Consider the following 15,486-nt stretch of genomic DNA (forward strand, 5'->3'; position numbering starts at 1 on the left):
CTCTTTGAATGGACTGGGTTCCTTCAGGCGTCGATCAGCATATTTCTTTTGCCTATCTTGGGCGTTGTCATGCTTAATCTTTGATTCATGCCATGTTTCAGTCATGCGTTTTAAGTATGGAGATATTTGAGGTATAAAATTCTCAGTTTCTACAACTTGGCGAATATCTCGATTAACTTGGTCTAGAGTTCGCAGCTCACGTCCAAAAGTTAAGTAAGCAGCGGTTTGTCCTGTAGACTCGCTCCATACTGAGTTCATGGCAAATCTAACCATTGGCAACTTCTCAGGCCAAATGTTATGCTCCGTTCCTACAAGCATAGCAAGTCTCGGCTTCAAATCTCTATTCTTGCGCTCTACCATATTAGCAGAAGGGTGATAGAGTGGAGTAAAGGTCTCTTTGATTTGCAACACATAGCAAACTTGTTGCATCACGTCAGACACGAATTGCACACCATTATCACTGATAATCCTTCTCGGTAGGCCAAATCGTAAGAATACCTCGTCAATAAGCTTCATAGCGCATTCTTGTGCAGTTGCTTGAGTTAAGGCAAATAACTCCACCCACTTAGTACAGGAGTCTTCAACTATGAGAATCCAACGTTCACCTTTCGATCCTTCAGGTAACGGTCCAAATAAGTCGATGGCAAGTGTCTCGAAGCGTTGCGCATACACAGGGGTTTGTAATAGTCCACCTGGTTTCTGATTAGAGGCCTTATATCTTTGACAATCTTGGCATTTATCAATGTATTCAGCAATAAAACGACGCATGCCTGGAAAAAAGAATTTTTGAGCAATTCTTCTCAACGTACGTTCGATACCATAATGACCAGCCGTCGGTGCATCATGATATTCTCTCATAATGGCTTCACGCTCGTGTGTGGGTACTACTAACTGAGCCTCTTCTTCGTCTTCTTCCGATGAATAACGGTAGAGTACTCCTTGTGTAAGCAAGTATCCACGATCTGTCCATTTTACATATTCATTCGAATTTGGGTCTTCGAATGATTGAATTATTTTGGCGACATCTGGGTCTTTCAATTGTTCCACCCTGGTCTCATATGCCGATCGATGAGGCAAGTCAATTTGCACTTCACATATCTCGCAAGACAGTACATCATTGTGTTCACATGGCGGTCTGGAAAGTGTATCGGCTACCATGTTACGTTTACCTGGCAGATAATCGATGGTTAAGTTATAACCTTGGACCAATAGTGACCATCTTGCCAACCTTCCTGTGGGAGCTTTCAGGCTTAGCAGCCACCTTAAGGGTTGGTGATCAGTCTGCAGCGTTATCTTCGTACCTTCAATATAACCTCTGAACTTTTCTAAGGCCCATACAACAGCTAAAGCTTCTCTTTCCGAAGTAGAATAGTTGCGCTCGGCAGCGGTAAGAAGTCTGCTAGCGTATTCCACGGGATGCTCGTCATCGATATCTCCTTGTAGCAACACTGCTCCTAACGCGTAACCACTGGCATCAGTACGAATGATATACGGTTGGTTTTCATCTGCTTGCCGTAAAATTGGAGCGGTAATCAGTAACTTCTTAAGTGTTTCGAATGAGTTCTGTTCCAGTTCCGTCCACTTCCATGGCTTATTTTTCCTGGTTAAGTCACTCAAGGGTCTGGATATGTCCGCAAAATTATTTATAAACCGGCGGAACCAACTAGCCGTCTGAAGGAAAGATTGCACTTCCTTAACGTTTCTCGGCGGTAACCGTTCCGATATAGCAGCGGTTTTATCCGGATCGACCGAAATTCCTTGCTGAGTGATCAAATGTCCCAAGTATTTTACTTTTTCGCGAGCAAACACGCACTTTTTCCGATTTGCCCGAAGGTTAAATTGGTCTAGTCTATCGAACACTAACTTTAGATCGTTTAAATGTTCATCAAAAGAGCTGGATAGTACGATGAGATCGTCTAAATAACCTAAAACCACTACGTTACTAAGACCACGACGAAAACGGTCCATGAGTCTTTGAAAAGTCATTGGGGCTCCCTTGAGACCAAAAGGCATCCGTAAGTATGGGAAAGTCCCGAACGGTGACACAAACGCAGTCTTATCACGGTCCGCTTCCGCGACGTTGACTTGATGATACCCCGATCGTAAGTCTATCGTAGACATGTAAAATGTTCGTTTCGCGGCGTGTAGTAAATCGTCCATACGCGGTAACGGATACGAGTCACTAGTAGTTACGGCGTTTAAACGTTGATAGTCAACGCAAAGTCTCGTACCGCCATCCTTTTTCGGTACTAATACTACCGGCGCGGCCCACGCACTTTCGCATTCTTCGATGATGCCCTCCTCCAGGAGTTTATCTAGCTCGGTTTTCAATACCTCTCTCTTTGCAGGTGACATCCGATATGGTGGCAGTGCGATGGGTGCATTATTTCCTGTGTTAATGCGATGCTCAGCGTAGGCTGTAGGCTCTCCCCCCATTCTGAAAGTATCCTTCCTACCTTCTAAAAATTCATCCAGTCGATTGCGTTCATAATCCGCTAGCATCGTTCCTTCATCTGGTCTCAAGTTTTCACAAAAATGAATTTCAATACATTCTGTACCTGTATCTTCAAAAAGCAACTGCTGTCGTGTGCTGTCATTTGCAAAATACCATTCTTTATTGTGAAAATCTAGAGCGATTTGTGCATTTATCAAAAAATCGATACCTAGCAGAGTTTTATTAGGTGCATCAGGAAAAATTATAAACTTTGTAGGCACCGTTTTACCTCTTATGTGTACATCGACTAAAGTTGTCAACACTAGTTCTGTTCTCCCAACACCATCAGCGAATTTTACAGAAATTTGCTCGGGCTTAAAACTTTGTCCTTTGTTTTCTAAAAGGTTGTACAACGTTGTACCAGCTATACTTTGTTTAGCACCTGTATCTATTAACCCTTGGCCCTCATGACCTAATATATTAATACGTAGAACAGGTCTGGGTTGAGGTGAAATAAACGTGTCTAAGGAAGAGAAATCTAGCGAAGATGTTACTGTATGACTACAAACTGGGCAGTTGGCTCTGATAAAACCCGGTTTCCCGCATCCGTAACATGATAACGGGTTGTTTACACTATTTCGCGACGAGTTCGAAGTGGATGCTCCGACGGTAGCACTAATCGTACGCGAAGAACTCGCGGTTTCTTTCGGAATTGTCGGTGTGTCTTTAGATTGTTTATCACGTAACTTTCGACACTCGTCCTTAGAATGACCCGGAACGCGACAAAATCCACATCGCGGACGTTTTTCGTAAGTTTGTCGATTGTTTGGAGTTTTGTTATCGTCAGAACAAGGTTTCTCAAACACATCTTCGACCTTTCGTGCCGCCGTAAGCAGCGCGGTAAAAGTGGAAACGGAATCCCTCGAAATCTTCTCTCGAATCCCCTTGTTTAATAGTCCGTACACCATATCCAACTGGATCTTTTCTGTAAGGCTGCCTGGGTCTAGTTGTGCCAGAACCGCCCTACAACGACAAACAAAGACATCTACTGTTGTTTTTTCGTTTTGCTCCTCGGCAAATAACTCGCGGTACACGCGATAAGCAGGTTTTTTAGGACCGAACGTAACTCTAAGCAGACTAAGAAGTTCCTCCCATGTCTTAATAGTGTCTTTGACGCCTTGATACCATTTTGCCGCGAAATTATCGAAAAGCATACCGATTCCCCGAAAAGCATTCTCGTCCGACACTAATGCGCAATCTTTATAAATTTCGACAGCGCTGATGAAAGCATTAACGTCGGTGTCTTTGTGTCCATCAAAACGCGAATGGCATTTCGATAGGTTGCCACTTTGAACCGACGCCGGCGAAACGGGAGCACTCTGTACCGCTAATTTCGATAACAGCTCTTTAAATTGTTCGTTTGTCAATACTACGTTTTGAGCCATGTCGTTAATGTTTGTTGCCACCGATCTATTTGAAATAGAGTCCGACTTAGAAATAATTTTTATGGTACTCGAATGTTCAATGTTTTGCGTGGAACGCAAATTGTAAAAATGATTGGTCATGCAAAATTGGAATGTACTTCCCAGTAAATAGCTCTCCTGTGTCCACGCTTGGATAAGGGATACCTCCAACAGCTTTCTGCATACCACCTGTACAATTCTTGGAACAGCTCTAGCACTAATTCACTTCCGAGTTTCACAAAACACAAGGTTTTTACACGTAACCGAAAGCAATCAATCGTTTAATACATAATAAAAATACACAGAAGTGTCTGAATAACTAAAACGAATCACTTTGTTATTTATTAACAAACAAAAGTCCACTTGATTATTTATTTAACCAGCGAAGCACTTAATATTATTTTAACTGGAGTTAGCGAGGTTATAACAGTGAAAATAGTCCGATTAAGTTATCGAAACTCACTTTTCACGCGAAAGAGTGTCCAAATATGCTGAAGCACGCTTTTTCATTCAAACTACCGAAATATACGATTTATCGCGAAATCCCCAAGCCACGAGTTGGGCGACAATGTGAAGATTACTTAGGGTAATGATCTCAGGTTGTAGGGTTGATTATAAGAAAATCACGATAATCGAACAAAAGGTGTATTTTCGTCTATACGTTACAAGATCTCAATGCTAACTAACTAAAATAAAAACAGCAAACTGAGAAAGGTCTTTTGTATCTTTCTCAGGTAAATACATCCGTTTCCATCGATGCATTGTGCTACCTAAAAACCGTTGGTTCCCGGAAAGTCTTATCCTATGGTACGCGTCTTACCGACGCGTTCCCTACATAGACGGCGTAGAAGGGATCGTTTTGTTACAGTATGTAAATTTAAGCTACAATAATGATGTCACAAAAATTTCTTGTTTGCTCCATTAAAAATGATTTTAATTTCTTTTTAAAAAGAAAACCATTCTCAGTATTTTGATATCACTGGGGATATGAATGTATATTTTCAGGGCTAGAAATAAAAACTTCTTTGGCAGAAGGACTTTTCATTTCTTAGCTCTAACTTCAAATCTCTTGTGCAGAGCAGTTTTCTCATTTTGTTAAAATTTGCTCTAGCCCTTTCTATTCTGATTTTGATTTCCTGTAAGCAATCTCCTGTGTTGATCATTGTTCCAAGGTATGCATATTGGTCGACTCGTTCGATATTGGATCCGATATATAACTATATTTAGCTACTTTAATTTTTTTTCATTTTATGTAATTTTATTCATTTTTATTCAATTTTATTTAATTTGATTTAATTTTACTTATTTTTATTTAATATTATCTCATTTTATTTAATTTTAATTAAATCCAGTCAACGCCTATGGGGTTGAAACCACCCCGAACCCAGTCAATAATAGAAAATTCTGAATATATTTCTAGTTTTACCTTAAAAAATGTGTCGCACTATATTTTTCCAAAAAATTTACCAAATCAACACCTATAGGGTTGAAACCACCCCGAAGCCAATCATAAACAGAAAATTCGGATTCTATAAAATTTTAGTATAAAATCATGTGCTGCACTATATTTTTTGAACAAATTGAACAAAGCACTCCTATAGGGGTGAAACTACCCCAAAAGTTAATAAGTCAAAATTTGGGATCTGTACTTGAAATCACTACGAAACCAGTCAAAAAATAGAACATTCGGGATCTGTAATAAGTTTACTAAGAAATTTAAAATAAATGTGTAAATATGTGTTGAAATTATCGGGAATTGCGGTCTGTGGCTTAGATTGAAACTACATCTAATTCTGTTGAATTCGATATTTCGATGAGTATTTATTAATTTTTCATCTTCATCAGGAACAAACTACAAAATTAACTAACAGTTAGGTACAAACATAATATTACAATGATATAACTTACGAATTGTTGTAGGTATGTTATATAAAGCAATTTAACTTAAAGCTATGCATGTCGTTTCACGAGAACGACGAGGGCGGCACTGCGTCAGGTATCTTTTCTCACATGTGTTAAGGGTCAAAAGTTCCAATATCGAGCCATCTGTTTAATATTCTGCTATGTTTAGAATTTTAACACATTGAAGTAAATTTCGCTTAATCTACTTGTGTCTGATTTGTAATTGAATTTGTACGTGAATTATAAATTGTAAAATTCCCTCATCTTCCTTAGTCTCAGCATCCGTTATGGCTTGCAAATTGTAGAAGCCTCGGAGGTGTTACCAGAGAAGGTTCCCATTGTTTTCAGTCTGGTAGAATGTAGAGTAACATTTTTGGATGTTGTTTTATGTGCTATTAGATTGAAAACTTAGTCTTTTGCTAGCAGTTGCCGCTAGGGCATCCCTGCCATTTCGTTCGTTGCAATCCGTTACTGCACGCCGGGGTTTGTCCTAGTTGGGTCAGAGAGAGCAGCATATGTGCCTCCTGATGAGAGACTAATAAGTTTCGAAACCGGTAGAGGTGCTTACGGCACTCTCTGATTGAACTGGAATAATGATGCGGCTGTAGTTTCGTGTTGCAACGACATTGAAAATGGTTATTCATTTTTGGTTTGTATTACTGTTTATATGGTACATCTCGAGAAATAATATTTTCTTATAATTATTTTCTGAATCTAAGATCTTGATATCTGACAAATTAAACTTGCACAGTCGATAAATACATGGGATTTCGAATCCAGTTCTGTATAAATATGTATATTCCAGTATACCGCAAGGTTACTACACGCATTTCGATTTTCGAATGACGCCAAATACGATTTTAGTCCCGTCAAAATTCCATACCGAGCGATAAGAAGTATTCACTTCAAAAATACGTACCTTGCACTTTCTGGGATGTAAACTATTGGCCATAGCTTCGTCTACGTTGGCCAAAACCCTACTTAACTCCAAAACCTTCGGATCCGGCTCATGGGTCTCTTTGTTGTAATGGGTTTGTGCTAACAAATAATAAAAACATTGCACCCGGACCTCTAAATGGAGCAGCAAAAGGCACGTGTTGGCTAGCTCGTCGAATTCCTGAGCTATACTTGTCAACTGTTGCAAAATGGAAGCTGAAACAGGCGATGGGCGGTCCAAGTGATTATTGTCCTGTTGGGGTGGCGAAAGACCCGAAGGTTCTTGTCTGAACTCACTGGTGTATTGGAACATTCGGACAGAAAACCATTCCTGAAATAGAAATTATATATTTGATGAAAAAGGTCAAAGACTATTCGATTATATTTAGTATATAATGTCTTGCGAAATATAATAGAAAATCGCCTCGTGTTACAGATGAAGCGAAGTGGTAAATTAATCGGGACAGGTAGATAAATTATGAAAATTTATGGATGTTTAAATCCGGGCCTTTTAGATGCACATAGGACTTAAAAAAAGTAAAAATAGAGCCCCGCAAACTGCAGACTTTTTATCGGCAAATAGTTTGGTCGGCTTCTTAATCAGTACAGAGAGGTATGCGGATGCGCACATTACACCGATTCAGTCTCGGCCGACAAAAAAGTTTGATGGGCTTCCCAATTGCATTCAAACTAAAAAGTCGGCCAACTGTCGGCCGGCTGTTTAATCAGTATTGGCTAACTACGCCGTGCGCATACAGGACGATTGTTTTGTCGGCCGATAGTTCAGTTTGCAGAATTCTCCAACAATTTTCGGATTCGGAATGTAAATGACGGTTTGAACTTTTAAATACAGCCCTGTTTAAGACAAAGAAGGAAGGTAGCCTTTTGTTATCGTTTCAGTATAAGTAGAGAACTACAGTAATGTAAACAAAAATGCAAATATCCTAATATATATTCCATTGTTGTAAGTCACGTATGTTAACAATATAAATACGAATAACAAAGAGAATAGCAGGCAATGGATAAGAGAATAGCTTTTCTTTAGAGAATGTATTAGCGTCTTTTGCTTTGACCATATAATTTGGTATTTCCACGATTCCACGCCAAAATTACCATTTTTAAATTTTCGCAGAGAAAAGAATAGAAAGATGGTTCAGGGCAGTGTTGCCAGGGCTACCGAAATTTCGGTAGGTCTACTGAAGTTGGCTTCTTCTTCTTTAAGTGCCGTCTTCTAATCGGAGGTTGGATAGCATCATCACTATCGTTACTCTATCTACCGCTGCTCTAAAAAGTTCTATAGAACTGCATTTAAACCAGTCCCTTATAAATTCTTCAACCACGACACTCTCATTCTTCCTACACTCCTTCAGCCTCTTATCTTTCGCTGTATTATCAGTCTTAGCATTTCATATCGCTGTCCCCTCATTGTGTGTCCCAGATATTGTAAGTTACTTATTTTTATTGTGTTTATTAATTCGCATTCTTTGCCCATTTCTCGCAATACTTCCGTGTTCCTTTTCTTCTGTGTCCATGCTTTTCTAAGCATCCTTCTGTAACACCACATTTCAAATGACTGTAGCTTATTTACGTGTTCTTGCTTCAATGTCCAGAATTTAAGTCCATATTGCAGTATCGAGAACACGTAGCATCACAAAGCTCTTACTCTCAGTTCGAGTCTAAGGTTTTTGTTGCAGAGAATTGTTTTCATTTTTCAATCTCTCCTCCACATGTATAGAAAGTCTTAAATTGGTATCCTCCTTGGTTATTGCTGATCCAATTAGCATGACCAGTTCATTGAAGCTGACTATGCTCATCCGATAAAAGGCGAAAAACTTTTTTGGGTAATCAAGTAATTTACTATGCAATGTGTAAAATTTTTCACTCAATTATCTATCACTGTGAATTGGATGCACCCAATACTCTCGGAATCTTTTCTTGGTTTTCCTCCTCCGTTGTATGAGAGCAATAATCACATTTCTGGACAATTTTTTCATTATGCAACTACTCACTTAAAATGTCAAATACGAACTTTAGTAAATCGTTCGAGAATAGTTGGTCGACAGTTGTTGCTAGTCTGCGACTCCTTCACCAACCCAACTGTTTAGTTAGCTCGGTATGCGCACTAACAGCCCAATCCGACTGAACTATAGGCCGATAAAAAGTCTGCAGTTTGCGGGGGCTCTAAGACGTACTATAATAACAATTAAAATTTATAGAAATAGGGGTGGATAGTATGATCTCAATTTTATGAGTTCGATAAGAAAAACACAATTTTATGTTTTGAAATACGCTTTATCTACTCTATTTCATATTATGTTTTTAGTTTGTGAAAACTGTCATTATAGATAGCAGTACATGAAGGGTTTAAAGTGTGCGTGAAGTAACAATGTATTTTAAATGGGATTTACTTTTTCGCACCGTTTTTTGGCACACTTACATATAATCAAATATCCTTAACTTTCGCGATGTCATGGTGATGACACGTGAGCAATAAATTACAACAAAAGTTTTGACAGTTTTGTGGTTTGAAAGAAGTTTGAATTTTTAAATGTCAAAATTCTAAATATTGTAGAATAGATATGTATTCCAGTGACGAAGAGTTGCAGTTTTTTTATTTCTTTATCGTAGATAAAATATTGTATGAAACTGTGCGTGAAGTACTTTTTGCGCTCTTACGCGATGTATAGCACTCGCTCTGCTCGTGCTCTAAACATCGCGTGCGTGCGCAAAAAGCATACTTCACGAACTGTTTCATAAATAACTATTACTATTTAGTATAGACTCCCTGAACATCAATAGACTTGTTCCAACGAGATTCCAATTTGATGAAAATGTTTGTCATCATAATATGATGAAAAACGCTTTCCACACATAAATTTTTTTAGATATTGAAACAGATGCAAGTCGCTAGGGCCAAATCTGAAGAATGCGGTGGATGCTCCAAAAATTCGGTCTTTCACAATTCATGGATTTTAGCCATTGTTAAAATGCTCATATTATGGTACGGTGCATTGTCCTGATGAAAAAGGATTTTTTTCTTCTGCAAATCGGGTCTTTTTCATGATTTTTTTCCTTCAGTTGGTCAAAACGGTTACAATATTATCCAGAATTTATTGTTTTATCAGTTTTCAAGTAATCCATAAACAAAATTCCTCTTGCATCCCAAAAAACTGATGCGAACACCTTCTTGGCCGATTTCTGGATACGAACTAGTTTCAGAGCCGAAAAACCAGGTTCACACCACTCTTTAGCCTCTTGTTCTGTTTAAGGATCAAGGTGATAGATCCAAGCCTCATCCATAGTGATGAATCGACGCACAAAATTCTTTATTATTTATCATTTCGATAACGGTCTAAATGTTGCTGATAAAGTCGCATTCGAATGAATTTTTGTTCAGTTGTTAGCGAATGCGGCACCTACTGTCAACACTGCTTTCTGAAACCCAATACTTCACTCAAAATATTGCTTACACGGCCCAATGAGATGCCTAGGGCTTCTATTAAATCTCTTTTATTCACTCGATGATTTTCCTATATCATATCCTGTATCTTTTCTACGATTTCTGATGTTGCAGTTTTTGCACGTCCTTGACATGGATCGTCTTCAAGGTTTTTACGACCATGTTTAAATTCAGCAAGCCATCATTATACTGTACTAATTGAAGGGGAAGAGTCCTTATACACTTTTAACATTGGTTCATAAATTTTCTTTGCTTTTAAACCTTCTAAAAATAAAAATTCAATCACTGCACGATACTTGATTGTTTCTGTTGTAAAAAAATACTGTGACACGCCGATACTAAATGGCTTGTAAACAAAAAATGAATACACAGCATACACACAACAAAACAAAATTAGGAGAGAAGCAACGCCCTCTATTTTCGAACCGCAAAACTTATTTTGAATAACTTAGTATTTACAACATATTCATACCTATTCTGTAACTCATTTCGATGATAGAAGTAAGGAAAATCGAATAGAAGTGGCCAAGTCTAATAGGAATAGGCAAAATCGGTATTCCGTAACTCCCTCGGAATCTCTACAATCGGAATAGTGAATAGAAATGACTTCGACAACATTTACCCTGTCGAAATTAGATTTCGATAATCGGAATTGTCTAAAAATGTCTCAAAAACAGAACATGGAAATGAAAGGTTAATGATAGAGCAAACCCAAATAGAAAAAGTTAAGACATACAAATATCTGGGAACCTGGGTTGATGACAAAAATGACCAAAGCAAAGAAAAAGAAATTAAAGTCCGAATTGAAACTGCAAGGCAAGCATTTATAAAAATGAAGACACTGCTTACAAACAAAGACCTTCAGTTGCCTCTCAGATTGAGGGCTCTAAGATGCTACATATTTTCTATATTGCTATACGGAATGGAAGCTTGGACATTGAAGAGACAACACATAAGAAGAATAGAAGCGTTCGAAATGTGGTGTTACAGAAGAATATTGAAAATTCAGTGGGTTCAAAGGATTACCAATGTTGAAGTTCTACGACGTTTAAATAAGGAGTTAGAAATTATAAAAAGTATAAAAACTAGAAAACTGGAATATTTGGGTCACATTACCAGAGGAGAAAAATATGAGTTGCTGAGAATTATTATGCAAGGAAGGCTCCAAGGAAGAAGAAGCATAGGAAGAAGACGCGTCTCCTGGCTAAGGAACCTTAGAGAATTGTTTAACTGTAGTTCATTACAACTATTCAGAGCAGCAGCCAACAAAGTGACCATAGCCATTATGATATACAACCTCCGATAGGAGAGGGAACTTTAAGAAGAAGAAGAAGAATCGGAATTGTGCTTGACGCAAGCGCATTGTATTTTGTTTTGACGTTTATATTTTATATCTACTAAAGATAGTTTATTACTACTTACAATTTACAATTATTTACAGTATTTTTGCCTTTTGTATCTGCTTAATTTTTTAGTCTGTGGTGTTATTTACTTAGGAAATTTTATATTTAATTTAGTCATGTACGAGTATGCATTGAACCTAACCCCATTTTCTCTGGCATCTGAATGCTGAATGTTTGACAGTCACAGTTCACAGTGTTGCCATACTTTTTTTATTTATTTCTTGTACAATTTCAATCAAAGGCATAATGATTGTACAACACCGTTTAAAATTATAAAGATAGACTTATAGCGTTGATTGATAAATAATATATTATACCAGTTTACTTGTATTTTTATCAATAAACGCTTATAGAAAAGAAAATAATTATAGAAAAGACGCCATTTTTAGGAAAAGTTGTTTATCAGTTATTTTAGCTGGAATCAAATCTTAAGATTGTATATTATTAGCAATATTTTACATCATGCATCTTATCTTCATTTACCTTTTTTATTTATCAGTTGATCTTCTTATTTATACCAATTTTAATTAACTTTGATTTAAAACCATTTATCATCTTTTGAGCTTTTTGTGTAAAATATTTACACTAATATTTTGTTGTTTACTTTTCAAAACTTTTCTTTTTTGTTATTTGAAAACTATTTTTTAAATGAAACTGTATGTAATGTGATAGTATGAAAAATTGAAGATATGGCAACGGTGTAGTATTTCAAATTTAGAACCAGTAACAAGCAGGCCACAGAACACTAATTTCGCTTGACAATGCGGGGTTGCCACCCCCTCCTGACCACGTGTAATAGAAATTGCCGATTTCGATTTACCTTTATTTCGATGTGAGTTACAGAATGCCAATCCAAACACGAAAATGACGCGATAGATATAAAACATTCCGATTTGAGGTAATTACGATTCGACTTGGTCATTTCTATTCGATTTGATAAAAGTTACAGAATAGGGCTGATTATACCATTCGTGTTCAAATCACAAGCATTAAAATTATCTACTTGCTTAAATGCCAAAAGCACTTACCATACTCTCCTGTAGCTGAGCTAGTTCTTTCAACAAGTTCATATCCGAAAGAAACTCCCCTGCTGAAACTCCTCCCTCTCCCAAATTACTGGCCAACATTTCAGCTTCTCGTCTATTCCTCATGCGAACATCTTCAGGGCTTTCTTCTTCCGAGGGGTGCTCTCTCTTTAACAGTTTTTTGTTTCTTTCTCCGCGCGCACGGTATTCTTGCTGGGCCTTTAGATTGAGCCAGTTGGGTAAGGATCTAAAATAAAAATTAACTAAAACGTTTATAAAAGTACACGAGGATATAAGGAAATTTAAGAAAAGCTCTATTATTAGCTTCACGGATATCATGAAGGAATTCGACAGATAGACCAGGGCATTTAGAACAAGAAACACTTAAATACATTTTAAATACAGCACATAGAGACTTGCTTTTTGCATTGTGTTCAGGATGACGTCATGAAAAAAATCTACAATAGAGAAATGGGTAGAAATGCATAATTGCATTTTAAAGGGCATAAAACGCATCCCAAAAGTGCGGAAACATGTCAAAATCAGTATATTAAAGACCATATTTAGTTACTTAGAAGGTTTTTGGGGTCGCTGAACACGAATATGACATCAGAACCGACTTCCGGAGCACCTGATGCCCTGTGTCACGTCATCTTCTGGAGTTTCAAGTGTTTTTCGACACTAAATTGATGTAAAGAGATTACGTAGGGGTTTTTAGGTTAGCTGAACACGAATATGCCATCAGAAGATACCCGGAGCGTCTGCTGTCCACGTTCACTGCTAAGGTACGTCATTTTCTGGAGTTTCGAGCGACTTTAGACACCAGGTTCAGCGGAGATCGGTTCTGATGGCACATTCTTGTTCAGCGACCCAAAAAATCCCCGAGTAATCTGTTTGCATCAATTTAGTGCGAAAAACCCTCGAAACTCCAAAGTGCCCTAGCAGTGACCCTTGTAGACTTTTTTGTAGAAAACTCTTTCTATTGTAGACTTTTTGTAGAATACTCTCAGTTTCTTTGATATCTAGAATTAATATAAAAAATGCATTAACTCACTTCAAAAATCGACTAATATCATCATCCTTGAGCCAAGCTGCACTACAAATCTTTCTGCTATCTTCAGATTGGGGCTGCACTATTCTTCTATATGCCATATCACAGGTTTCTTTATATTCTTTTAAGGCCTTCGATGAATAACCCGCCACCATCTCGCTGTACAAAGGTAGGGCTTTTAATACTGCTTTCCATTCTCTGATACACCTTTCCACTGTTACAGTACTCTAAAAAGAAGAAGCATAACGATCAGATCATTTCTCATGAGAAAATAAAAAAGTGTTAGACAAAACGAGGAAAAATGGAGCAAATCTGATAAAGAATAAAGAAGAAATAGTAAAAAATAAATAAAAAGGTAGAAACAAAAAAATAAAGACAACAAATGAATAATTAAAATAAATATTTGTGGAAGATGTAGAACAGTAGAAAAAATAAAAATAAAGGCGAAATCATGAAAGCAAAAGTAATATAATATATAATAAAAGAAAAAGAAAAATAAATAAATATTGAAAACGCAAGACCATAAAGTGCACATATTATAATATACGCGGAAAAATAAGAAACAAAACGATTAGACGGAGATAAGAAAATAGTGGGTAAATACCGATGGAAAGCAAATAAAACATAAATATAAGACAAAATAATATATGAAAGACAAATAAATAGTAATAAAATGATATAATAATTACTATTGGACGATAAATCAAAATTATAATTTAACTTCAAACAATAAACTCAAAATATTTGATCAACATGGTCTTCTCCAACTTCTATGTATTTCCTAATTCTTTTGATAAAAGACTTTCGTATGTTAAAAAAATAATATGATCTCTTATAAAATTAGCAACATTTTGTATTTTTAGCCAGAGTTCAAACTATCAGCTCGTAGATTATACGCGTGGAAATCACCACAAGACAATAAATAAAATTGCATTAGAAATTGAATAGACTACATAATTATTAATGAAAGATAAATTAATAACAGTGCAAAAACTTTCCCCGATGCAGATGTTTCCGAAGTTTAAAAAGAAACTAAAAAGTTCTAAAACAAAAAAGATAGAACCAAAACCAGACATGAATATGTGGCTAGTTTCAACTACTTTCAAGATGTTTCACTGATTATCGTCCGACTGAACCGAAAACATTTTGAAGGAAATTTTATTCCGTTTGGGTAATTTCAAAAATTTTATAATAAATATACACCATTTTACATCAGAAGTTTTTACTTCATTGTAAGTTTTTATTCCAGCTGTACTTGGGAAGGATGATTGATGCCAGACTGTTTCAAATAGCAAGTGAAGCATTTCAGTGCTAAAGCATCAGTACTAACGCCAGCCTTATCACGGCTAATGCCGAATGTAAGTGGCCCAAAATAAAGCAGATCACGATACTGTCATCAATAGTCACATCAATAGGTTTGTTCTAGCAAACAGTCAAACTAGTCAGAAACCGTCAGCAAACAGTTGGTCAGTGAAAGAACATAATACATTCACCAGTGCTATCCCCCTCTGCTCGCGCTGGTCCGCTATTCGCTGATGGTTTCAAACCGTTTGAAACTGATGCTAGAACAAACCTAATATTAACGTACGAAATGTCAATTTGGACTGACACCATCGGAATCTAGAAATCACGGAGGAAGATCGAATCACTATATCGTCTGGGCGCCTTGAGAGTTGCCAGCACGTTCTGCACAGTACCTATTTCTTCTTCCTCTTTATAAGCAATTCTGCTTGTTCATTGGCGGATTGATACCTCTGTCTTCTGCCTCTGTTTCCCCCGTGAAACTACTGTAAGATATTACTTCACGGGCGG

General features: G+C 37.2%; 1 protein-coding gene across 1 annotated transcript in view; it reads right to left on the bottom strand.

Moving 5' to 3' along the window:
- LOC114346913 (exocyst complex component 4) overlaps positions 1-15,486 on the bottom strand; it is a 61,966-nt gene that overhangs the window by 11,046 nt on the left and 35,434 nt on the right. Inside the window, exons 11-13 of the mRNA XM_028297681.2 lie at positions 13,678-13,901; positions 12,627-12,870; positions 6,719-7,066 (exon numbers count right to left, since the gene is read on the bottom strand). Of these exons, the coding sequence (XP_028153482.2) occupies positions 6,719-7,066; positions 12,627-12,870; positions 13,678-13,901 (816 nt within the window). The remainder of the gene's footprint in view (positions 1-6,718; positions 7,067-12,626; positions 12,871-13,677; positions 13,902-15,486) is intronic.

Source organism: Diabrotica virgifera, chromosome 1, assembly GCF_917563875.1.
Source record: "Diabrotica virgifera virgifera chromosome 1, PGI_DIABVI_V3a".
Lineage (NCBI taxonomy): Eukaryota > Metazoa > Arthropoda > Insecta > Coleoptera > Chrysomelidae > Diabrotica > Diabrotica virgifera.